This window comes from Gorilla gorilla, chromosome 12, assembly GCF_029281585.2.
Source record: "Gorilla gorilla gorilla isolate KB3781 chromosome 12, NHGRI_mGorGor1-v2.1_pri, whole genome shotgun sequence".
Classification (NCBI taxonomy): Eukaryota; Metazoa; Chordata; class Mammalia; order Primates; family Hominidae; genus Gorilla; species Gorilla gorilla.
The window spans coordinates 132,919,070-132,943,009 of record NC_073236.2 but is presented as its reverse complement, the minus strand read 5'-3'; the positions used below and the strand labels follow the sequence as shown (position 1 = coordinate 132,943,009).

General features: G+C 45.1%; 1 protein-coding gene across 8 annotated transcripts in view; it reads left to right on the top strand.

Annotated features, from left to right (window-relative positions):
- RNF144A (ring finger protein 144A) overlaps nt 1-23,940 on the top strand; it is a 535,340-nt gene that overhangs the window by 75,771 nt on the left and 435,629 nt on the right. For 7 of the 8 annotated variants that reach the window (XR_010130072.1, XR_008677175.2, XR_008677172.2 and 4 more), the window contains exons 3-5: nt 3,665-3,810; nt 21,161-21,265; nt 21,417-21,477. Coding sequence is in view for 4 of the 8 variants with exons in the window: in XM_055378728.2 (XP_055234703.1) it covers nt 3,676-3,810; nt 21,161-21,265; nt 21,417-21,477 (301 nt within the window). In the remaining 4 variants the exon portion in view is untranslated. The remainder of the gene's footprint in view (nt 1-3,664; nt 3,811-21,160; nt 21,266-21,416; nt 21,478-23,940) is intronic. The other variant, XM_063696074.1, reaches the window with a different exon arrangement.

Below are 23,940 nucleotides of genomic sequence, written 5' to 3'. Positions count from 1 at the left end.
CGGGGGAAGTGGGAGGTGAGGGCCATGGGCTGACCTGTGCCCAGGGCAGGGGGAGCCACTGGGGGCCAGATAGAAATCATGGTCCAGGCAGAAAGGAAGTCAGACAGATGGAACCCTGTACGCTGTGCCAGGAGGTCACAACAGAGAGGCAGTAAACAGGAAAAGGAGCCCAGATCTGAAGCTGGAAGGAGAGAGAATTGTCTTGGGAACAAGCATGATGGGGCAGGGCAGAGGTCCAGCACAGAGGCTATAACTGGCTTGTGGGACAGGGAACTGTTCACGCGGGGTGGAGGCGGGGATTCCAGGGCCCTATGTGGAGCGTTTAAGCTCTGCCTTTGGGTAATGCGTTCTCGGGTGATGTCCAGGCTGGGAGCATAGTGCATGGCTGACGATAAGGGGGAGGCTTTAGGAGGTTTTGATGTTTGATTCTTCTAAAAATTTTCTCCATTGGATTGAACTTCCTAAATGACTAATTTTACCATATGATATCTCTTCCCAACAGCTTGTTTTATCCATTTTGTCTATGTAGGTAAAAGTCTAAGCTTGTTAACCTGACATATCATAATGACTTCTACTTACCAAGCTCCTAGTATCTATATATTAGATATGTTATTCTAATATATTGCTTCTTACTTCTCACTCACTCTTCCCAAGTCTACATGGGTGGTGATGGTTATACAGGCTTTACAGAAGGAAAAAACAAAACAACAAAAACAAAAATTAAGTTCACAGAAGTTAAATTTAAGTTATGTGATTTCTTCAACATCAGCATAACCAAGTGGCCAAAAAAAAGGAATTTGAAGCCAGGTCTGCTTGACTGCAAAGCGTGAACTCTTTACCCTGCAACTTCCCCAACAGCCCGACCGAACTTGTACCCTGTGCTTTTTCAACACTGTCAAAAAACAAGCTCTCCCCAGATCTGCAGGCCAGAGCAGCCAATTGCCAGCCACTGCCCCCTTGAAACTTTTCCAGCCGTGACTGATTTTTGCAGCCTGCCCCAAGCCTCAGTGCCTGGGGTGAAGGTTTGTGATCCAATTCAGGGCCAGCTAACATTTTAAAATATAATTATCATGTTGTCCAGTGAACTTTAAGAGATGCTGCTTAAAAAAATTATTAAGTATTAAAGCAGAAAAAAGATACAGAGAAATCAAAAGAAAAAAGTCACAGCCCGTCAGCCTAGGACCCAGAAAACCCCACGTAGAGATTGAAAATGATGACAGTCATAAGCATAAGCATAAAATTCAAGGTGTAGAGAAATGATCCAAATGAATATGACCCTGGGGAGGATGCCTTGATGTCTGTACCCCCTGCAGCCCCAGAGAGCTGTGTGACGCCTCCAATTATCTCACTCCTCAGGACCCACCAGCTTGAGGTCAAATCATGATGCTTGTTTAAACTATCTTGAAAGTGCTAGCCAGTCCAGAGGAATTTGTGTCAAAGAGTCCTTTTGTAACAGGGAAGACACATGTATTTTAGACTGAGTGACTTGCAGGCACCAGCTGCCCTTGGAAGAGGCCCCTCCAGCTACAGCCCACTCCCGCCCCAGACGCTGAAGGCCTGCGCGGATTCCCAGTGCAGATCCCGGGCGATCTTCAGTCACCCCCTCAGTTGCTTGAGCTCTGATAGTCAGGGTCTCCTCCCCGAATCTGGCTCATTTCTGCCTCTCATGTCCTTCGTCATGTGTCACTGGGCCCCATCTGCTGGGTGAGCTTTCAGGATCCTGCAGGCGCTTCCTTCTGGGCCAGACGTGTCTTCTCCCTGCTGGTAGAATTCTCCCTCCATGTAGAATTCACCAGGTGGGTGAATTCTCCCTTCTCCTTCCATGTAGAATTCACCAGGTGGGTGAATTCTCCCTTCTCCTTCCATGTAGAATTCACCAGGTGGGTTTTCCTAACTAAATATTAGCGCAATGACACCCAGTGAGGTGTCAGTCGTAAAACTTGAGAAAGGGATGATGTAATTTTTTTTTTTAAGTTAGGACAGCTCCTTGACCCTGGGAATAAGCTACTCAAATGACAGTAAGTCCCACACCTACCCGTGCCCACAGCAGCATCGTCAAATTCCCTGTCTGCTAAGCTGTGGCTGAAGGAGACATCACAGGGGAAGGGGAGTGTATTTGTCAGGGTCCTCTAGAGGGACAGAACTAATAAGATAGATGTTTATATAAAGGGGGGTTTATTAGGTAGTACTGACTCACACGATCACAACGTGAGGTCCCACAGTAGGCCATCTGCAAGCTGAGGAGCAAGGAAGCCCATCCAAGTCCCAAAATCTCAGAGGTAGGGAACTGACAGTGCAGCCCTCAGTCTGTGGTCGAAGGGCCAGGAGTCCCAAAGCTGAAGAACTTGGAGTCCGATGTTCGAGGGCAGAAAGCCCAGCACAGGAGAACGACAGAGGCCAGAAGATTCAGCCAGTCTAGGCTTTCCACGTTTTTCTGCCTGCTTTTTATTCTGGCTTTGCTGGCAGCTGATTAGATGGTGCCTACCCTGGCTAAGGGTGGGTCGGCCTCTCCCAGTCCACTGACTCAAATGTTAATCTCCTTTGGCAGTACCCTCACAGTCACCCCAGGAACAATACTTTGCATCCTTCAATCCAATCAAGTTGGCACTCAGTGTTAACCACCACGGGGAGGAAGGGATTTTCCTGAGCACTTGCTGTGTGCGGCCTACCCTTCATGTGGTCTCCCTTCATCCTCAGAACACCTCTGTGAGAGGGGATTATCAGCCCCCTCATGTGGATGAGCCAGCTGAGGCTGAGAGTGGTTAGGGAACTGTTTTGGGCAGTTCTGTGTGATCACAAAGCATAGCAATGGTTCTGCCCCTCCATGTGGCCCTTGTGCCCTGTCTTCTGGTGAAAGATGCTACGACATTTCTTCCTTCTGTTGGACGTCTACCTTCTTTCCAGCTGCCCTGAAAACTCAAGCCTCACCACCCCCACCAAGCCCTTCTGCTCTGACCCTTCCACCCAGGCTTGTCCTCATATTCGCCACGTCTTTAACACTGGAGAACAGTTAAATCCAAGCAATATGTATTTTAGCAAAAGCTTCTCTTCCAAGATGGCTAAGGTTTTGCCCCCCTGGTTTAGGAGCCTGGTTGGCAGGTGTCTTATTAAAATGCACATCAGTGGGAGGGAGGGAAGGATGGGTGTGTGGGTGAGTTGTTTGCCGTTTTGAGGGCAGACATGAAAGTTACTACCAGAATGGTAAGGGAGCCACTCACAGACCCAAGGCAGGCACCCCTGGTTAAAATTTCTCAGAGCTTGGCAGGCCGAGGTGGGGGGATCATGAGGTCAGGAGATCGAGACCATCCTGGCTAACATGGTGAAACCCCATCTCTACTAAAAATACAAAAAATTAGCCTGGCATGGTGGCACTTGCCTATAGTCCCAGCTACTCAGGAGGCTGAGGCAAGAGAATCGCTTGAACCCATGAGGCGGAGGTTGCAGTGAGCTAGATCGCACCACTGTTCTCCAACCTGGACAACAGAGTGAGACTCCATCTCAAAAAAAAACAAAAAGATTCTCAGAGCATCCAGATGCTCTAGGCTCCATCAGCAGTCAGTTGGCCACCTCCCTGGGTCCCAGCTACAGCCAGGAGAACCTTGCCATGGAGCAGGTGGATGCCAGGGGTGGGGAGGTCTGACCTTCCGTGCTTCTCTCGTTTCAGACTGTTCTGCGATGACCACAGCAAGGTACCGGCCCACCTGGGACCTGGCCCTCGACCCGCTGGTGTCTTGCAAGCTCTGTCTTGGGGAGTACCCAGTGGAGCAGATGACAACCATAGCCCAGTGCCAATGCATCTTCTGTACTCTGGTTGGTCTTTTTGGATAAAATATATGTTACAGTGATTTTAGGATGAGCTTTTTGCTTTCATTTGCAGAGACACTAGGCAAACCTTTGGACTACATTTTGCCTGACAGTGGAGTCTTCTTGTTGAGGCCTTCACACAGTTCTTGGAAGAATTATTCTGTTAGTCAGGCAGGCTCCCAGAGTGGAAGATTTCCATTACAGTTGCTTGTGGTGCAAAAGCAATCGGTTAAACAGAATTTTAGAAGCTCGTGATAACAATTCACGAAACTTATCATAGCGCATGTTCTCCTTGCTACACAGCAAAAGCTTCCACACCTTATATCAAATGTATTTTAATAGTCACATGTCTGAGGTTATGGCAGTGCTAACCTAGTGATTGTGTGTAGCTAGAATATTCAGTCCTCAGTGTCATCTTTCACTGGCTTAGTGCTAAATTAGAATATAGATATTTTAAAATCACATTTAATATTTGTTATGATGTAGCCAACATTCTTTTGGGGCCAGATGATCCTTCGGGGCTTAATGAATATGGGGACTTCTAACTCAAGAATCTGGGGTTTGGGTCAAACTCAAATCCCAAATTTTATCTATCGGAAAAGATAAATGAGTGTGTGAGGTTTACTTTTAGTTAATCTCATTGAATTTTACTTGTTTTTTCTGTCCATTCAAGGAATGAAAAAAGAAAATGAGTGCATAGAAGCCGGAAGTAGGACGGTAGTTTCCCGGGGTCTGCAGGGAATGGGGAGATGTAGGTCAAAGGGTATGAAGTTGCAGTTATACAGGTTGAATAAGTTCTAGAGACCTAATGTACAGCATGATAATTATAGTTAATCATACTGTTTTGTATACTTGAAATTTTCTGTGAGGATAGATCTTAAGTATTCTCACCACACACACACAAATTGGTAACTCTGTGAGATGATGGATATTTAATTAGCTTGATGGATTTACGATGTATACACGTATACAAAAAATGAATATCAAAACTTCACATTGTTCACTTGAAGTATAAAATGGACAGTCTTTATCAATTATAACTGAAAAAAGCTGAAAAATAAAACACAATGTTTATCATTTTAAAAAGTACAGAAAAGAAAAATGAAAAACTGTCTTCAAAAAAAAAAAGTCGCTTCTGAATTTAACTGCTGTTGTATGTGGATGGTGTAGACGGCTTCCCTGTGGGTTTTTCAAATGCCTGGATTATAATCTGTCACTCAAACAGTCTCTCCCACCCTGTACACTGATGCGTTCATCTTTCTTGCATAGCTTTCAGACTGTATTTCATTTGCACCTCATGATGTCCTTGGTATGTAGGCACAGCAAATATTTTATCTTTGTTTTATAGATAAGGAGAGGGAGCTTTACAAACATTTACATCTATGTCTTCTGTTTCTTGTTTATGCTAGATTCAGCCTTTCTTAAGGGCAGAAGGATTTCTGGCCCATTCTGTATCCACCTAGCACCTAGTTTAGTGCAGGACCCAGAAGAGCTAATCAGTAAAATCTCACAGATTGAAATGAAGTGTATGGATCTCAATACTGTAGTTGCCATCCAAGAAATGTGCCTCATTAAAGCACCAGGAAGACAGCTCCAACCTAGAGGAAAGGAAGTTGCTTTTGACATTGTTCTGAGATGGAGAAGGATAGGAGGGAGATTGAGCTCCATCCTGTTAACACCGTGAATGGGGCTTATTGTCATTTCTAGATGAGTTAGGATGGTAGAACCTGTCAAGATGGATTCAATAACTAGCTTTACGCAAATCACCTCCTCTTACTTGAAAGGACATCTTCCCAACTGATCGAATGGCTCCCCATCTGCCAAAAATGCCTTGTGGGGGGTGGGGGCGGGGGGCATTTGCGGTCTCTGCAGTCGCCTGCCTGCTGTCAGAGGCCATAGCTTGTGTTCTTACCCTTGAAATAGTTCATTCTCCCTGGCTTTTTTGCTGAGGCCTTCATTTTTGTTATTGTTGTCTTAGTTTTCTATTTCTAGAGAATTGTAGTAAAAACAAATAAGCCACTCAAATTGAGACCAAAAGCCTAACCAAAGTCAGTGGATGTGAAGGAAGAAGCTAGCACTGTGTTCTCCGAAAGAGGCTGCTGGAAACACCAAAAAACAGTGACGCTGTGGTGATTTTTTTTCACAACTATTTACCAAAATTTAAAATGTTGAAAACAGTTCCACCTCTGTGTGTAGCTCACTGTAGCGTGAAGAGAAGGAAGCACCTGTGTGTTGAAGATTCAGAAGGGAGGAGGTGTCGGGGTGCCCTGGTGGCTTTGGTGGCGCCTTCCCCTCTGTGTGGGCTGCAGGTCGCCCCAAGCTGGGGGCAGGCCATGGGGAGGAGCCCTGAGTCTGTGGCCAGAGGAGTTGCAACTGTCCTTTTCTGGGGGGTGCAGACATGGGAAGGAAGAAAATTGTCTAAGACTAAAAGGAGGCACTCTTAAAAAAACAGTTATTACAAAATTACAGTTGAGTGCTGAAGTAACTTTATCTCAAGGAGTCCGGGGCTAGAGGGAAAAGCATGGTATTTGGAGTCAGGTGTCCTGGAGCTGAAATGCCAGCTCTATTTCTGCCCTGAGCAGGCCTCATTTACCCCATCTGTATAATGGAGATAAAAATAGTTTACCTCAAAGTTCAAGTGGAAGAACATGTGTGAAGTCATGTGGTAGGCAGTCAGCAGGCCTAGTTCTTTCTCATTTTGCTGCTAAGTTTGGGTTTAGAACTGCAGGAATAAAAACAGAGTTTGGGCAGCTCTCCCTAAATGTCTTCTGAAGAACATTTATCTCAAGAGATGGACTCAGAAATGATTTGTGTGGTTCAGTGGGTTTGCTAACGACGGACACTGCATCCTCGTCCACATCCCCCACTACCAAGGCATCCCAGGTGCCCAAGAGCAGGAGGAATGTGCCGAGACATCCACAGCCAGAGACATACTGTCCACTTACCTGTGTTCCTTCAATGTATTTCAGTGTGAAAGGGACTGGCCTAGCAATTGCTAATATGGCACTCCCCTGAAGCAGGTTCTCCGGGGCTTTCCTTGCTTGCAGGGTGCCTGGTGGATTCTTCGTGATCTCTGGAGGTCACAAGAGCCTGTGCACATGTTCCAGGTGCTGTGCTAGGCCTTGGGAGCTTGGGGATGATGAGAGCTACCAGATATCTTAAATTGTTCCATTTGGATTAGTGTGAAGTCTAACTTTAGAAGGTCAAATGTAAAGCTGAACATTTGTGTGCAAAATAGTGACATGTAAGTCTAACCAACAAATTCTGTGCTGGAGCACTGGCCAGAGAGAAAGGATTGTGGACACGTATTTTGAAATCAGGCTGCCGTTACCCACCATGAGGGCCAATCCCGTGTTCGTTTTGTCAATCAGAGATGCAACCTGTGTGTAGAGTGACCTGGGAAATTCCTTATGGGCTGAAATCTAAAATGTAGAAGATGTTTTAACTTAAAATGGGACATATTAGAGCTATTTAGATCTGTCTTATACTTGTGGCATTTGACAATTACACTGAGAATGTTAATATGGTGTTATCGCTGGCAGAGTTGTTTCCATTCAGACAGCTGCTAGAACTAGAGAGGATACTCTTATCCCAAAGGTGGGAACACGTGAAGCTCAAAGGGAGGTGCTGTGGTCCCATCCCAAGCAACAGGTCCCTAGTTATCTGGGAAGGTAGAAATGTCTACATTTCTATTAGTTCTTAAAAAAAACAGTCTAGTGAAAGTTATTTTTTAATGATGACAAGATTGAATAAGCCAAATAAAACATACATATACACATATATTTTATATATATATTACGTTTATATATATATATATAATTTTTTTTGCTTTGAGTTAGAATTAAATCTATTTTTATACCAGCTATTTATTGGCAATTAGGAATTTTGCCATTAGAACCCAGATGACAGGATTTTGATACATAACCACAGAAAGTTGTTACTTAAAAATGTAACATTTGGCCAGGCACAGTGGCTCGTGTCTGTAATCCCAGCACTTTGGGAGGCTGAGGCGGGTGGATCACCTGAGGTCAGGAGTTCGAGACCAGCCTGGCCAACATGTTGAAACCCCGTCTCTACTAAAAATACAAAAAAGTATCTGGGCGTGGTGGCATGTGCCTGTAATCCCAGCTACTCAGGAGGCTGAGGCAGGAGAATCACTTGAACCCGGGAGGTGGAGGTTGCAGTGAGCTGAGATCGCGCCATTGCACTCCAGCCTGGGCAACAAAAGTGAAACTCCATCTCAATAAATAAATAAACAAACAAAAGTGAAACTCCATCTCAATAAATAAAATAAAATAAAAATAAATAAAAAAATAAAAGTGTAACTTTTTGCCCAGGCACAGTGTCTCCTGCCTGTAATCCCAGCATTTTGGGAGGCCGAGGTGGGAGGACTGTTTGAGCTCAGGAGTTTGAGACAATCCTGGGCAACATAGTGAGACCTTGTCTCTACAAAAAATAAAAAAATTAGCTGGGCGTGGTGGCAGACACCTGTGGCCCCAGCTACTCAGGAAGCTGAGGCAGGAAGATTGCTTGAGCCCGGGAGGTCGAGGCCGCAGTGAGCCATGATTACACCACTGCACTCCAGCCTGGGCAGCAGAGCAAGACCCTGTCTCAAAAACAAAACAAAACAAAAACGTAACATTTAATAGACAGAATCTTTCCCATGCAATGCATAACTATAATAAAAGTGACTCTTAGTGGTTTAAATAAAAAGTCAGAACTAGATGGTTGGTTGAGTTGCGTGGCTGAACATTGCTGTGGGATATAGGTTCAGATCTCTGTTCTGCCTCTGCTACCTGCTAACTGTGTGATTTTTAGCAAGCATCCTAACTTCTCTGAGCCTTAGTTTATTCATCTCTAAAATATGATCAACCTCATGAACAAATTAAATGGGGCAATGGGTATAAAGTATTGAGCAGTAGCATGCCTGGTGATAAGTGATACAATATTATTTCCTTTTTTTCCTATATATTTGCAAGATCATTCACCTGGTATGCTGCAGAAAAGCTACGTGTAAACCCTAAGCTTCTGATTATGTAACATATTAGGAAATAAGTGGCATTTCCTCACCTAGAAATTAAGCTGATTTGGGGCATGGTCTTCCTTTGCACGTCTTTATGTCCGTGTTAGCTTTGCATTATGTGTACTGCACATAGTGGGTGCTTTTTTGTGCACATAGCGGGTGCTTTTTTGTGCACATAGCGGATATTTATTTAATTTTTCAAACAGTTTTGAACACCTGGCTTGTGCCAGATGCCCTGGATACGTAGGTAAGACATAATCCCTGCCCCCTCTGATCCCTTGCTCAGCAGGAGATGCAGGTGTGTGCTGCGATCATTTGGGGCTTGAAGGGCTATATTTGCAGTGTGGATAGTGGGTTACAGCACAGAGAGAACAGTTAATTCTGCCAGAAGTACTCAGGAAGCCTTCAGGGGCATTTGAACTATTTCCTTGAGAAAGCATGAACGGATAGAACCACCACGGTGGGACCAGTGAAGGAAAGAGGGTGTTGGGGCATGATGGGTCCAGATTGAGAGGATTTTGCTAAGGTTTCTACTAGTCAAAAGCTCAGCAGAGACATACAGTCATGCGCCTCATCACCATGTTTTGCTAATGGTAGACCACATATATAATGGTGGTCCCATAAGATTACAGGAGCTGAAAAATGCATTCTGCCTAGTATTTACCATTCTGTACTTTTTTTATCGTTATTTTAGAGTGTACTACTACTTATGAAAAAATAAGAGAGGTGTGGAACAGCCTGAGGCAGGTCCTTTAGGAGGCATCAGAAGAAGGCATTGTTGTTAATCTCATATGAGATGACAGCTCCATGGTGTTACTGCCCCTGAAGAACTTCTAGTGGGAGAAGATGTGGAGGTGGAAGCCAGTGACATGGATGATCCTGACCCTGTGTAGGTCTAGGCTAATGTGTTTGTGTCTTAGTTTTTAACAAAAGAAGTTTAAAAAAATAAAAAAATTTACAAATAGAGTAAAGCTTACAGAATAAGGATATTAAATACATATATACACACACATATATATTTGTACTATATATATATTTGTACGTATATATACACATATATATATTTGTACAGCTGTGTTCGTATTTTAGGCTAAATGTTATGAGAATAAAAAAGTTGAGAAAATGAAAAAGTTTACAAAGTAAAAAAGTTACAGGAAGCTAAGGTTAACTTATTGAAGAATGGAGTTTTTATCTGAATTGAGTGTAGCTGAAGTATAGAGTGTTTATAAAGTCTGTAGCGGCAGTAACAGCTGGGCCTTCGCATTCACTCACCACTCACTCACTCACCCGGAGTAGCTCCCAGTCCTGTGAGCTCTATTCATGGTAAGCGCTCTGTATAAGTATATGATTTTTTACATCTTTTATAGCATATTTTAAACCTCTTCTATGTTTAGAAATTTAGATGTGCAAATACTTAGTATTGTAGTTTATATGCAGAAATACTTGTAATTGCCTACGGTATTCAGTATAGTGGCACAGCACCCTGTACAGGTTTGTAGCCCAGAGCAATAGGCTGTGCCAGCTAGCCTTGGTGTGTAGTAGGCTATGCCACCTAGGTATATGTTACTACATTCTATAATGTTTGCACAGTGACAGAATCGTCTAAGGATACATTGCTCAGAATGTATTCTCTTCTTGGACAACTCATGACTGTAACTGGCAAGGACTAGAGGGCTCCAGACTAGCTGTATGTGAGCAAAGCCTGCGAGAGGGCAGCATGCTTTGCCACCTGCCGTGTGGCCACTCTGGGCCTTCCTTGTGTTATCAAGGTTGGGATCTAAAGGGGGCATGCATTTTCTTATGATCCCCACTTTTCTGCACGCTTTGTTTCCATTAGTAGCCATTGTTTGGCTATTGTGTGGGGACCACAAGTTATGGTAGAGCAGGCAATCAACTGGAAAACCATGAGTGTCGCTGGTTCTCAGATTAGCTCCCAAACTAATGAATGGGGAACCTTGGGCAAGTCCTTTAACCTCCCTCTGTCCTCTTGCTTTCTTATCTCTGAAAGAAAGGTGGGACTCTTTGGTCTCTGAACTGTGAGTTACATGGACTTTGTCACTTGCTGTCCCACTGCCACTGCCTTTGCGTGTGCACTCAGATTCTTCCTGCGGCCTGTGTGGACCCCACAACTCTATGCAGCTCAAACCAAGCAGAGGTCTCTTTTGCTTTCATCTCCATCCAGGGTCTCCTCACTGTGGTAGCAAAATGGTGGTGGCTGCAGATGTCACTTACTCCCCTGTCCATAAGTGGGGAAAGAGAAGGTCTCTTTCAGTAACTCCTGTAGATAAAACAGAGACTTCCTTTCCCAGCAAATAACGTTCCAGCTCTATTGGCTGCACCGCCCTATCTGATCCTACTTCTGGGTCCTTAAGATGGGATCTAGTAACTGGCTTAGAGTCTGGCCTGACTCTAGGGTCCAGTCCACCAGATCAGATGGCCAAGATGGGCAGAGGAATTTCCTGAAAGAAGTTCAGGGTGTCCCTTCCAAGAGGGCAAACCTGCGACTCCATTCTTGATTTGAAACTTCCTGAGTGAAAATGCCTGACATCATCTGGTCCCTGCCTTTTCTTTTGCCTTTTTTTGCCTTTTTCCCCAGCTTCCTAGCTCCATTGCGGATGCTCCTCCCCCTTTCTCAATTTCCCACACTGAGCCATCCTAAACTACAGGACTTTGATGTTTCTCAGCTCTTCAAACATCTGGGGCTTAAACTTACAATAGCATTTCACATACTGTGTGGCGGTTGTGTTCACTGATCTATAACTTCCTCTAAAGGAGCTTTTGAAGAGAAGGGGTTTTCTTGTGTTCTGCTTTTTCATAAATGTTGGCACATAGTGGCCCTCCAAAAAAATGTTGATGCTCACACATTACATACTTGAGTTCCAAGTGGCTTAAGGCAGGTAAGAGTGAGGTGGTTCTCTTTCTAGTCTTATTTTTACAATTATAACTGCTGTTGCTATGGTTTCATCTCTGCATTTTCTGTGAGATGTATCTAAGAAATCATAGGGTCGTCAGATTAAGAAGAAACTAAATATCTTACACTGTGATATTGGCCTGCCCTGGTAAGAGTGAATGGTGGGAAATAGTTTTCAAAGTGTTCTTCAGCTGAAGGTCCCTCTGTTCAAATGAAAGTCTACATGAAAGCCTAGTATATGCAGAATGGTTGAAGCCAAGCTTGCTCTTTCAGTGTGGAGTTTAGGCACTAGGAGGCTGTCTGATCATGTCTGTTCTGCAGGCTGGCTCCTAGGGGTTCCGAGGACCGTCGGTGGGCTTCCCAGGCCTCTCTTCTGGGGTCTGAGAGGTTCAGAGATGCGTGAATCCAGCCATCAGAGTTGCCTCTCCTAAGCAGAGGGCCTCCTTTTAGTCTTGGTTTTTCGATGGGGAGAAGGCTGACTTGGAGGGTGGGATGCCTTTAGGGTGCAAAGGATGAGTTCCAGGGCTGTTGCAAAGAGCGAAGCTTCCAACTGCCAAGCTGGCAGTTTCCAGCTGCCAAGATGCCTGCATAGTAAAGAGCTGTCTCTGCAAGTCTGTTCCGTGTTCCCAGAACACAGAACAGCTTCCTGACCTCCTTTGTCTTAAGACCAGCACCCGTACCCCTCAGATTCCCTGCTGACAACTCACAGGCTACAGCCAGAGTTGTCTTCATTTTTATCCATGGCTCTTAGAGTCCTTCTAAAACTTTAGCTTATTGCTTCATCTCTCTTCTCATAAAAACCTGTGAAATAGGCAGGATTCTCCATCTCATGAGAGGACGCTGCAGCTCAGAGACATGAAGGGGCCTGCCCTGGAGTGAGGTGAGCTTGCTGGAAAGCCTGACTTGGGTGCACCTGCTCCTTGCATATCTGCCACTCTTTTTTTTTTTTTTTTTAACTTGTGGTATTGATGAACTGAAGTGCTGTTAGAGAATTGCACATACCCTAATTTAAACACACATTCAAAGTGCTTTTCTCGGTGGCATCATTCCTTTAATGAAAAGCATTTTTTCCTCGTGTTGCCCCTGAAATCTTGACAGCTATGTTCTGTCCCAGTCTAAAGCCCGGATCCCAACAATCTCTGTTACCCAGAATGTAGCCCAGAACCTCCATGAAGCAGAACAGCTTGACGAGGCTCTGGAGTTGTCGGAGTTCCTGCACATTAATCTTGGCAGAGGACTTCACTCAGAGCCCAGGGATGCTGTAGTTATAACTTTTTCTAACTTGATGTGTATTTTTCCTAATCAAGAGTATGAAAAACTAAAATGTGGAGGATGAACAATTCTCTACACAGTTAACAAGAAATGACAATTTGTAACCTGACGACACAGGATAATTGGCAAGCCAGAAGATCGCAGCCTATGCTGCAAAGTGCTCCTGGGACACTGACACGTGTGTCACCAGGACCTGTGTTTTGGGAAGGGACACCCGCCTCCTCAATGTCAGGGCAGGAGAGGGTAAGGGCCCTGTGACTTGTGCCTCTGATGCCCGTACTGGCCTCAGAGGAGAGTTGTGGTCCCGCTACCCCAACCCTTGCTGGTCTTCACAGGTGGGTCCTGGTACCCCAACCCCGAGCCCCTTCACTGCCTCCCTCCCTCACTGGGACCTCTGGGACCAGGCTGGCAGCCACTGTCCTCTCTCCATGGCCACCTCCCCAAAGCCTCCCATCCTCCCTTCCCTGTCCATGGCCTGCCATTCCAACAGTATTCTCTGAAATAGACACTCAGTCTATTTAAGTGAGGCTCCTTACCTTCTTCTACCCTCTAACATTGAGGAGGTAGGTGTCCCTTCCCAAAACACAGGTCCTGGTGACAAGCATGGGCCTATACCTTGAAGTAGGCTGTCTCTGCACTAGAAATTTGATGTCTATTAAGGGTCCATGAGAAAATGCCGATTCCTGATAGTGGCTTTGCTCAGAAAGTGAGCCAAGGGATGAAGGGCCACTCTGGAAGCCTTTGCACACCCTGCCCTAGTTAAGGTCAGAGAGTGCTTTCCCACCCTCAGAACCCTGCCCCTTCCTACCTGGCAAGGATCCTTGGGATCTACTTCCTCTCCCCATTTTGTGGATTTGACTCTTCACCCCAAAACCCTCCTCAGTGCTTTCTTCCAGGAGGCCTGTCTAGGACCGACAGCAGGTAGCGTCCTCAACCCTGCCCCAGTGTCAGCAGGATCCCTATCAGTCTCCCCAGCCCTTTCTTATACAATGGGTAAAGAGCAAACAAATAAAACTTTTGGTTTCATGATGGGATGGAATGATCTTCAGTTGTCTGGAAAATTCAGATCTTCCCAACAGAGGCTGAATTAAGAAAGTGTCACACGATTACAACTTAACCCTCTGCTGTTAGACATTCTGAGTATTTGCACGCCTACTCACGTTGTCTCACACTCAGCCTCTCAAGCGCATCTGTGCATGTGTCCCCTTCTGTCCAGGTCTTAAATTCGCACACACTCGATTTCACAGACACACTCATTTCCCCTCCATTAAGAGTCTGACCCAGGGATCATCCTGCCTCAGCTTTTAACCACCCTCGACATAGTACACTTGCCAAGCCACAATATGCCTTTCACCCAGTGTCACAGCCTTGGTGTGGAGTACATATATATTTGCTGAAGTGACAGGCCGAGTCCCTGCCTGTTCCTGCCTCTGATGTTGGTGCTGTTTGTGTGCACACCCTGCTACCACACTGCCTCTGTTCTGTTCCCCTGGGAGGTCTTCGTGATGAAGCCGTGGCTGGGTGAAATAGCGTTTTTGCTCCTCTGTGAATCTGGGTTTTCATATTGAACAGATAGAACAAATGGGCCGCGCTGCCCACACCACCGCTTCTCTTGCAGCTTGTTTGGAAGCTGAGGCTGCAGGAGCGAGCTCCTTGCTAAGGAGGGAACATGCATTCTCTCGGAGGTCTTCCCTCTCTGCCAGCCCAGCACTGCTTCCAGGGTGAGGGGAAGGCAGCTGGACAGTTCACTAGTCCCTGTGGGATAGTGGAAAGCACAGTCTCCACGTCAGTGTCTTCCCCTTGTGGTTGACGAGGGGGAGGAAAAGCCCAGTGGCGTCCCTAGAGAGCCAGATCTTCCTGGCTGTCACCCCCGTCTCACCCTGTCTCTGGCTTCCCGGGCTCAGTCTTCAGATCCTATCATTGCCTCTTTGGCTGCCGCCCAGACCTCAGGACAGGCAACTGTGAGAACAAAGAGCGGCCTTCCTCCTTTTTGGCAGCGGGTGCATGGTCACATGTGCAGGCCTTCTCGGGAACGTCCAGCTTCTGGTGGCTTTTGTAGACCGCAGCGTAGCTGCAGGCCCGGCTGCAGGTTGTGCCCAGTCCCTTACCCTCCAGCTGTCCCCTCACAAACACTTCCCCGAAGCCCTGCTGACACAGTGCCCTGATTGAGAACCGCAGGCGTGACCGGTCACACTGGCCTCCCTGCCCCGAGTGGGTTCTTATAAAGCAGCCGTGGATGACACAGGCCCCCTCCCGACACGGTGCACTCTCCACTGCCTGCAGGAGTGAGCCCTGCCGCTCTGCTCAGCACTGCTGCTGCCTCCTGGCCTACTGCACCCCATGCTTCCCTGTCTCCCTGGGCCAGATGCTGTTCCTGAGCACACCCCTTCTGGTGGAGCCTGCTTCCCTTTCTCCTGACTGCTGTTTGTCTTGGACACACTCAACACTGGAAGGGGCGGTCTCTTCCTCGTATAAGGAGATGGAATAAACAGCCTCCACATCCAGTCCTGCTGTCGTGCCTTGCTCCTGAGACCTCTGAATGGCCAGGGAGCCAGGGCTCTGGGCATCCTCCTGGCCTCCACCCCAGGTCCCTGCATGCCTCCCCACAAAAGCAGGTGCTCAGTGCTAGCTGTTTGAGAATCCCAGATAAGTGACAGGCTTGCTACTGCTAACTTCCCACCTGGAGTTCTTGAAAGAGAGCATTTAACACAAAATCTTTCCATCCACATCTTCGCTGAGCATCTACAGTCACCAGCCACCGTGTGAGGGCCGCATAGGGCCACAGAGGCATTACCCCTGGCCTTATCTACACTGCAGGAGATGAGGTGTGCACTCACCCTCCACATGGGCGACGGGGCCCATACACAGCATGCGGGCTGGAAGACTCTGATGATGGAAATTGTGCATAGGTAGAATGAGGTTAAGTAGGTGGAGGATACTGAAGGGGTAAGAAGAACTAGTATTTGCCAGGGCCTTACTTTATATAGGGCAAAATCCACCCTTCCAGCAAGGATGCCATTTGCAAAGCAGGATCATCTTGTTCTGTAGCTGAAGGGACTTAGTCTTAGATACCTTAGGAAAAAGGTAATGCAGGGGAGCGGCACGCCGATCGTGACCTGAAGCAGCTGACTGTGAGCCTGCCTGCCTCCTGCGCACCACCCAAGGCTGTGGTGAGAGCACAGGAGGCGGCGGGTCTAAAGGCTCGACAGAAGCAAGAACTCATATAGATGGGAGCATTTATTTTACGCATAAAGTCTGGGGCTTTTTTTTTTTCAAGAACCTTATAAAAGCAAACTTTATAATTTGAACTCTTCAGCTTGTGAGTGAAGTCACAGTCCTACATCCTTGAGGAAAGTGATCCTTGCCACAACATGTACTGTGCAGCTTGCTGGGCAGTTTGCTGCAGGTTTCCAGGGCCACCCAGTGAGAGTTGCCAGGGGGATTCCCATGAGGCTGTCCTTAGAAGGGAAGGCTGTGCAGGGGGTTGTGCCTCCAGCCTCCTTAATCACAGCCCTCCAGCCTGTGCTGAGGACCCGGCTTGTATGGCCCTGCGGTGGTGGTGTGTAGCTAGCACACCTCTGTTTCAGGGCTCCAGCCTTCCTGCTGGGGCTCAAAGGAATGCCTGTTGCCAGGTGTCTGGCTACTCTGTGTGTGTTCTACTCATCTTTGTGTCCTTCCATTCACCCTCTATCTGCAAGGCTTTGATTCATCCCTTGCTATTTGCCAGCACTCTGTTAGGTATGGGGAATAGAAAGATAAATAATTAATAGTTCTTGTTTTCAAAGAATTCACCATCTACTAGAGGAGAAACATAAACAGACCATGGATTACTGATGGCTCTAGAAAGGCTGAGAGAAACCCTTGTGGAGCGTGTAAGCAATATTCCAGAGCACCGCTGTCTCCGGGGTACTGGAGCTGTGGAGTGATTGTCCTTCTATCTGCCAAGCTTATCCCACAGTATTAGGAAGTGGAGGCACTGGGAGACAAAGTTCCATGCTAGAGCTACATGTCTGCTAGGTGGGTGAGCTACAATTTCAAGGCAGCCTTGTGTGTGATTCCAGGGTCTTTGCTCCCAACCGCTGTTCATGGGGCTCTTGCTGCTTCAATTTGGACCTGCCTGCGTGTAATGCTTGTGTTAATAAATCGTGGATCCCAGATAAGCACCTTTGAGCACAGTTTCTGGGCATTTTCTCCTGCTTTTAGGATCATCAGTAGCCAGCAGGCCTTCGTGTGAAAAAGCAGACAAAAATCAGACTTACTGTAGTTTTAGGCGAGGCAGATATTTTTCTGTGGCCACTTCTCCTTGGCAGGAAACTTCTGACGCACCAGAGGTATATTAGCAAATCAGCAGTGCTGTCTCATCATCAGGTTTCAAAGAGTTGGAAACCAAAGTGGAAAATGAAATTCCTGGAACATTCTGTGGCTTACCCCCCTTTCTTCCCTCTGTGTGGCTGATGCCTTTTTTCCTGCAATGCCTTTGACTCTCTGGCCAACTTTTCATCTCTGGGAAGCCTTCCCTGATCCCACCCAGGTGGGACCCCTCCTCTCTACCCCTGTAGTGGCCCATTAGAGCCTCCCTGCCCCCTTGAAGTGGCCCCATGAGAGCACGGAGCACAGTGCATTGTGATGATGATCTGTGCACGCCTCTTTCCCCTACACTGGGCTGTGCGGGTCTCGATAGCATTTGCAGCATTGCAAATGGATCATTGCATTTGCAGCAGCATGAACATGAACATACAAAGGAGAGGTTCTCGGGGTTGACTGACACTATGCCCCTTTAAAGTACATACAATTCCTTGTTCTACAAAAAAAGTTTATGAGGTAAACAGAAAATATGTATTGAATGATTGCTTTTGAAAGAGTTCTTTTAAAAACAATAAATTTTATTGTATATATTTGAGGTTTATAACATAGTATTATGGGATACATATAGATAATAAAATGGTCGTATAGTGAAGCAGCTCAGTGTATTCATCATCTCACATAGTTGCTTTTTACGGTGATGGGCACCTAAAGTCTACTCACTTAATAACAATCCCTGATATGATACAATTGTATTAAAGTTAGTCCTCATGTTGTATGTTAGATCTCTAAACTGGCTCATGTAAAAGTTTTCAGTTGAGGAGTAAGTATAGAAAAAATTTAAAACAGACAGACATAAAACCTCACCAGCCTTGGAATCAGCCACATGTGGGTTTGAGCCCTAGTGCTTCTATTGAGCTGTTGTTAATGTCTCTGAGCCTTGGTTTTCTCATCTGTCATGTGATCATGGCAACACGCCATATGACTTTTGTGCATGTTTAGTGAGCTAACATAGGTAATGCAATTCACATGGAATCTAGGACTTAGAAAGCATTTGTCTACTGATATCTATAATGAGTGCAGTAGTAGGAAAATGTGTCAGTATCTGCTTTTAGGCTGTGTACTTTACAGAAGTTTCTCTGTTTACCTATTTTTGTGCTCATTTCAAGACATCTTTTTGCAATTAGAATGAAAACCATAGCTTGTGAGTCATGACCCACTTTATATCTGGAAGAAAGCTGGGCTTGTTTTTGATGGATGCAAGGTCAGGCGCTTGGAACGTCATCTCTCTTTATATAGTGAACAAATTGATATTCCCAGAACATAATCCTTTTGCAGATTGTACAGATAGCTGCATCCTGATGACATGATGTTCACTCTTGGGTAGCTTTGAAACCCAGACATGACTCACTACTTGTTGCATATGGGTGTACGCTTCATGCCAGTTTTAATTGTTGTATTTTGCTTCTTAGGATGCGTCATGTTCTATCATTATATACTGATCTGCACAATATCCTGAGAGTCTTCAGCATTGTATATTGGTTTAAGGCACTCCAGTATCCTCCAGAGACCCCATTTAGACAAACTTCATAATAGAAAGTAAAATAATGATCTTGTTGCTAAGGTTTGGGGATTTTAAAATACCTATAACTGTAAGAGACAAATCACGTAAGTAGACAAAAAAGAGACAACAGCCACTATTTACTTAGCTGGTGCTGTCTACCAGGAATTATGCCAGGTGCTTTCATAGATTACTGTCACAACAGCGCAGGAAGATGGGCCTTCTGGTTTTATTGTTAAGTGCAGGGAGATGAGCATTCTGGTTTTATTGTCAAGGGAGCTGTTGCTCAAACTCTGACTTGAGGGACGAGGATTGGTTGAGCCTGTCTGGCTCTGAAGCCTACAATCTTTCTCCCTTGTCATGTGGCACCCAGTCATAAACAGAACGTTCCACTGATCTGCCAACTGTTCTGCTCATTGTTACAATGGTTCACCACTCTAGTAGTCCGCAGCGCCACTGCCACTTAACACGTCTGCGGATGGTTCCCGGAACCAGGCTGCAGCCCTGCTGGAGGCTGGGTGTGACTCCTCTCTTGCTCATCATCTGCCTCTCCCTTGTTCTGAAAGAAGTCTTTGCATTGGTTTTAATGAATTTATCTCTGAAAATTCTGCCATCTGGAGTCTCACGTAGAACTCCAAGCCTGGGCTCGTCCATACTCACTACTCTGGGAAATGTCTTCATAAACCTTAGGTTGGCAAAATGTAGATGATCTGTGAAAACCTAAGTTTAGGGCCACTGCAATCATCAGAGCCCAGGCAGATCAAAAGAACACAGGCTGGAACACAGGGTTCAGTGTGGAGCCACCAACATTGTAATTTGCACTTGAAGTTATAGCTCTTGAGAAAAGATTTGGGAAGTGGCTCTTTCTGAGGATCGCCTTGATTTTTGTTTTTTAAAGAAATTGCAATCTGGAGTCTTCAATGAATGAAATATTTTATTTTGCTAGGATGGGGAGAATTACCAGTTTAGATCAAATTATTCTTTATATATCAAGCATATACTCTTTTCTGTGTATTCTTCTATACTTTTTCCCTTGCCTAATATTCTTACAACTCCACTGTGAGGTAGATTAAACCACCCTAAATTGCAGATCAGGAAAATAAGGATGGTAGAGAGAGATTAATAGGCTTGTTCTAAACATGGAGGTAGAAGGAATTGCAGTTGAATTTCCATTTAGACCCATTCATTAGTAATAATCATGCATTCTTGTAATAAAATGGATTATACGTTTTTGCGGGGAGATGTCAGCTTAGCAAACATAGCTTATTAATTTTTCTTGATTAATTGCTATTATATTTTAATAATGGTATTGTAATATTATATATTATTGCTAATATGAACTTTAAATATACTGGGACTGTGATTAAAGTTGATTTGGGGATGCCGTTGTAGGATTTTACATCATTTTCTATGCTCTTTGAGTTCTTATATAAGCTCTACATCTAGTTTCTCTTGGTAGTGAGCCTAGCTGGCAAAGGCCGTATTGTTTCTTCTCATTGCTGTTTATAATATGCTTTTCAGGGAAACACTAGATTTCTAAGACTAGTAGACTTTGTAAAGCAGGAGTGAAGACCATAGAATCTTTTATATTAACTCTACTTCATGTCCTTCACTTCTTCTTGCTTTGCTTACTTCAGGCTTTAAGCAGTGCCCCCAAGTAGGTAAGGTAGGTAGTGAGTAATTGCCTGGTAAGTGAGGCACCCTGAGTGAGGAATGCCAAATACAGTTGGGTTCTCAGCAGGGAGATCATGGGCATTTTGTCTGAGCAAGCTTGGGTTCACAGCGAGGCTCTGGGTACTATCTGTGTAAGTTGGCAACTTCCTCCTTTGCTGACTCAGTTTTCACATATGAAAAATGGAACAGTCATACCTTTCTTGTAAAAATGCTCTAAGGCTTCAGTGAAAGACTGGGAGATAAAATATTTAATCTAGTGCCTGCATCTTATAGGCATTTGAGAAATATTACCTCCAAGCCTCCCTTGCTGCCTTTCATCTTGCTTTTAGAATTCTTGGCTCTTGTGTTTGCTGAGGTTTTGTGCCGGGATCTAACCCATAGCGTTAGCTTTGTGATTGAGCATACAGTCCCTGGCACAGAATGGGTACCCCATAAATAGTTGTTGAATGAATAAAACCTCAAAACCTCAAATGTGTTGGTTGCTGTGGGCTACACAGTGAAAATATTAAACTGTAATGGAACGATGTGCCTGGTCCTTTTTTTAATGCATCATGGTTTCTTCAGCATTAAGGAGGTAAAGATGTTTATAGACACTTCTCTGTTTTTCTTTCAGTGCCTGAAACAGTATGTTGAGCTCTTGATCAAAGAAGGATTAGAAACCGCAATTAGCTGCCCAGATGCTGCCTGCCCTAAACAGGGCCACCTACAGGAGAACGAGGCATGTGCAATTGAACAGACTGGGCTGTTTGATGTGCACAGGCGTGCACTGCTGAACTTGTCAGAATAACGTGGGTTTTGTTTGGGTGTGCGTTGCATTCTATTCTAGCCCTCAGCTTGTTATCATTCCTGTTTGCATTTTTTTTCCTTAGATTGAGTGCATGGTTGCAGCTGAAATTATGCAAAGATATAAAAAGCTACAATTTGAAAGAGGTAGGTGCCTGGTATATCTGCCGGTTATGATTCCTGTAATGTATGAATGTGGATAATTTTGTGGGGAGTTCTTTTGGTAGATATGGTTATACAGCATTTGATAGGAGTTAAAAAGTTGATGTAAAATAAACTTCTGAAATTAAACTGACATTCTGGATTCTCTGAACAGCTCACAGTTTGAAGACCTTGTCTCGTGATCTATTTGGTAGCAGGAAGAATTTATGGAACACAATTTGTTTATAAGGATTGAGGCTCCTGGGGGAGGCTTAAAGTTGATGGCTGTCTTGAGGTATTATATTTCAGCCAGCTTAAGGCTGAGTTTGAGGGCTAAACTCTTGGACTGGCCCAGAATTTAAAAGATGCAGAGTCATGGAGGGAAGTCGTGAGGGTAGGTATAGCAGAAATTACAGTAACCCCCATCCTAACAACAGTCCGATGGTAGGTGTCCTGTCTGCGCTTACTCGCCACTGGACACAGACCTAGATAGTAGGTGCTGAATGAATAATCAAGTCCCTTATCCCAGAAAGTGTCACAACAACTCTGCAAAGCTAATTTGTCATTATCTAATAAACGGATCCCCAGAGAGGCTAACTGACTTGCCCTGATTTCTAAATATAGTGGGTGCTTTGGGACCACATCCCATGACCCTTCATCGTGAGCCCTCCACTGGGCCCTGAATAGTCCTTCTGGCTGGAGCAGGCCTGATGTAGACCCAGGGGTCCTCTGGGAGAGCAGTGTGGCAGGTGCACACAGAGCAGAACATGATTCTCAGGATAATATTGCAAAGCATTAAGCCATGTGGAATGTCCAGGAGAGGTCTTTAGCTCTGCTCTCTGAAATACTCCGGGGTCATACAATGAAACTGTAAAGAGTCTGTGGACTCTCTTTGGCTTTGTTTTCATATCTATTCTGGGCCCCAGGCTCGTCTGCTAAAGAGCAGAGTGACAGATGTGTGCAGGCGACACTCCATATGCAGAACATCATTGTGTGGACCTTGCAGGCGGATTCTGAGTTTGGATTGCTGGCATCTGCTCTCCCTCTCCCTGCACTGATTCTCGGGTTCTTGACCTGAGCAGGGTCTCACCACTGAGACACAGCCCTGGAGGGTGGGCTTACATGAAAACATGGCCGGATGGGGAGTGGACGGCAGAGGAGACCAGAGGACAATATCCAGAGACTCCCAGTTTAGCTGCATGCAGGGACCTGTTGTTTGTATATTTTTGCTTTCTAAAAGAAATGCTAGAGATAGCTGGGCCCAGTGGCATGTACCTATAGTCTCAACTACTCAGGAGTTCAGGTCCAGCCTGGGCAACATATTGAGACCCCGTCTCTAAAAAAAAAAAAAAAAAGAAAAAGAAAAAAATATGTAGCCCACTTAAAAAAAACTCAAACAGCATTTTTCATGGCATTGACATTTGTTTTCAAGAGTGTGTTTATTAAAGTGTCGTATATCATTTGCTTTGGGGCAGTTTATAGCTTTAATATAATGCCATTTGGTACAAAAGTCAGTACGTAGGGCAATAAAATTGATTAATTTAGATTTCTGAGACTTTCAGGCTCTTCTGAGAATATTTTCCAGAGAGAATCTTGACAGAAACTGGCTGTTGTTTGCGTTACAAGAATATGAACTTTCTATGACATTGAATTTAATTTAAAAATGCAGCTGGGTACATTTTTCAACCTAATAATTTTAACTGTTATTTCTTTAGTACTTTGGCTTAGTCAGAAAATCTTTTTTCCTTTTGCGTAAACATGAAGCCAACTTGGCTTCTGTTAAAAAAAAAAATCTCTCAAACCTCTCCCTTTAAAGCATTTTACTAACATTATGTTCAAAGTTTTTTTTTTAAGTATTCAGACTTCATACTATAAAAGACCTGTCTAGATAAAACGTTAGAATGTCAGAGCTAAAATATAGTTATGGATTATAGCCAGCACCTTGAAAGAGTTTGGAGACAAGATCAGAAAGCAAATTTTGACTTTCTCTATGGCTCTAAAATCTAGTCAAGTAGAGGATGCCCTGGAAGAAAACTGAGACAGTTCAATGACTTTCTGAAAACACTGAGTTACCAGAAAGTTCTATGGTTAGGTCATGTTGCACACACTGTCTGCACTTAGTCTTAGAATGTCTCCTCTGATATAACAGCCTTGGTTTTAGGGTCAATGTCTCCCCTTCTGGAGCTCTGGGGCAAGCAGGAAGCCAGGGAAGGGGGCCAGGAAGCTGAGTTTTCATTCTGAACACCTCCTCACAACTGGCTCACTCCAGAGTCTGGGTAGGGACAGATTCTTGAGCGAGGGGGTGTGGATGCCTCTTGCTGCGTGGACCCCTCTCTCCATGCTACACTCGAAGCCTGTGCCCCCCTGAGACCCAGCGGTGCTGTGCTAAGGGCGTTCCTGTGCACCTGCCTCTATCTGGAGGCTCAGCCCTCCCAGAGACAGGACTGTGGGTCCTCATGCCTTCGTCCC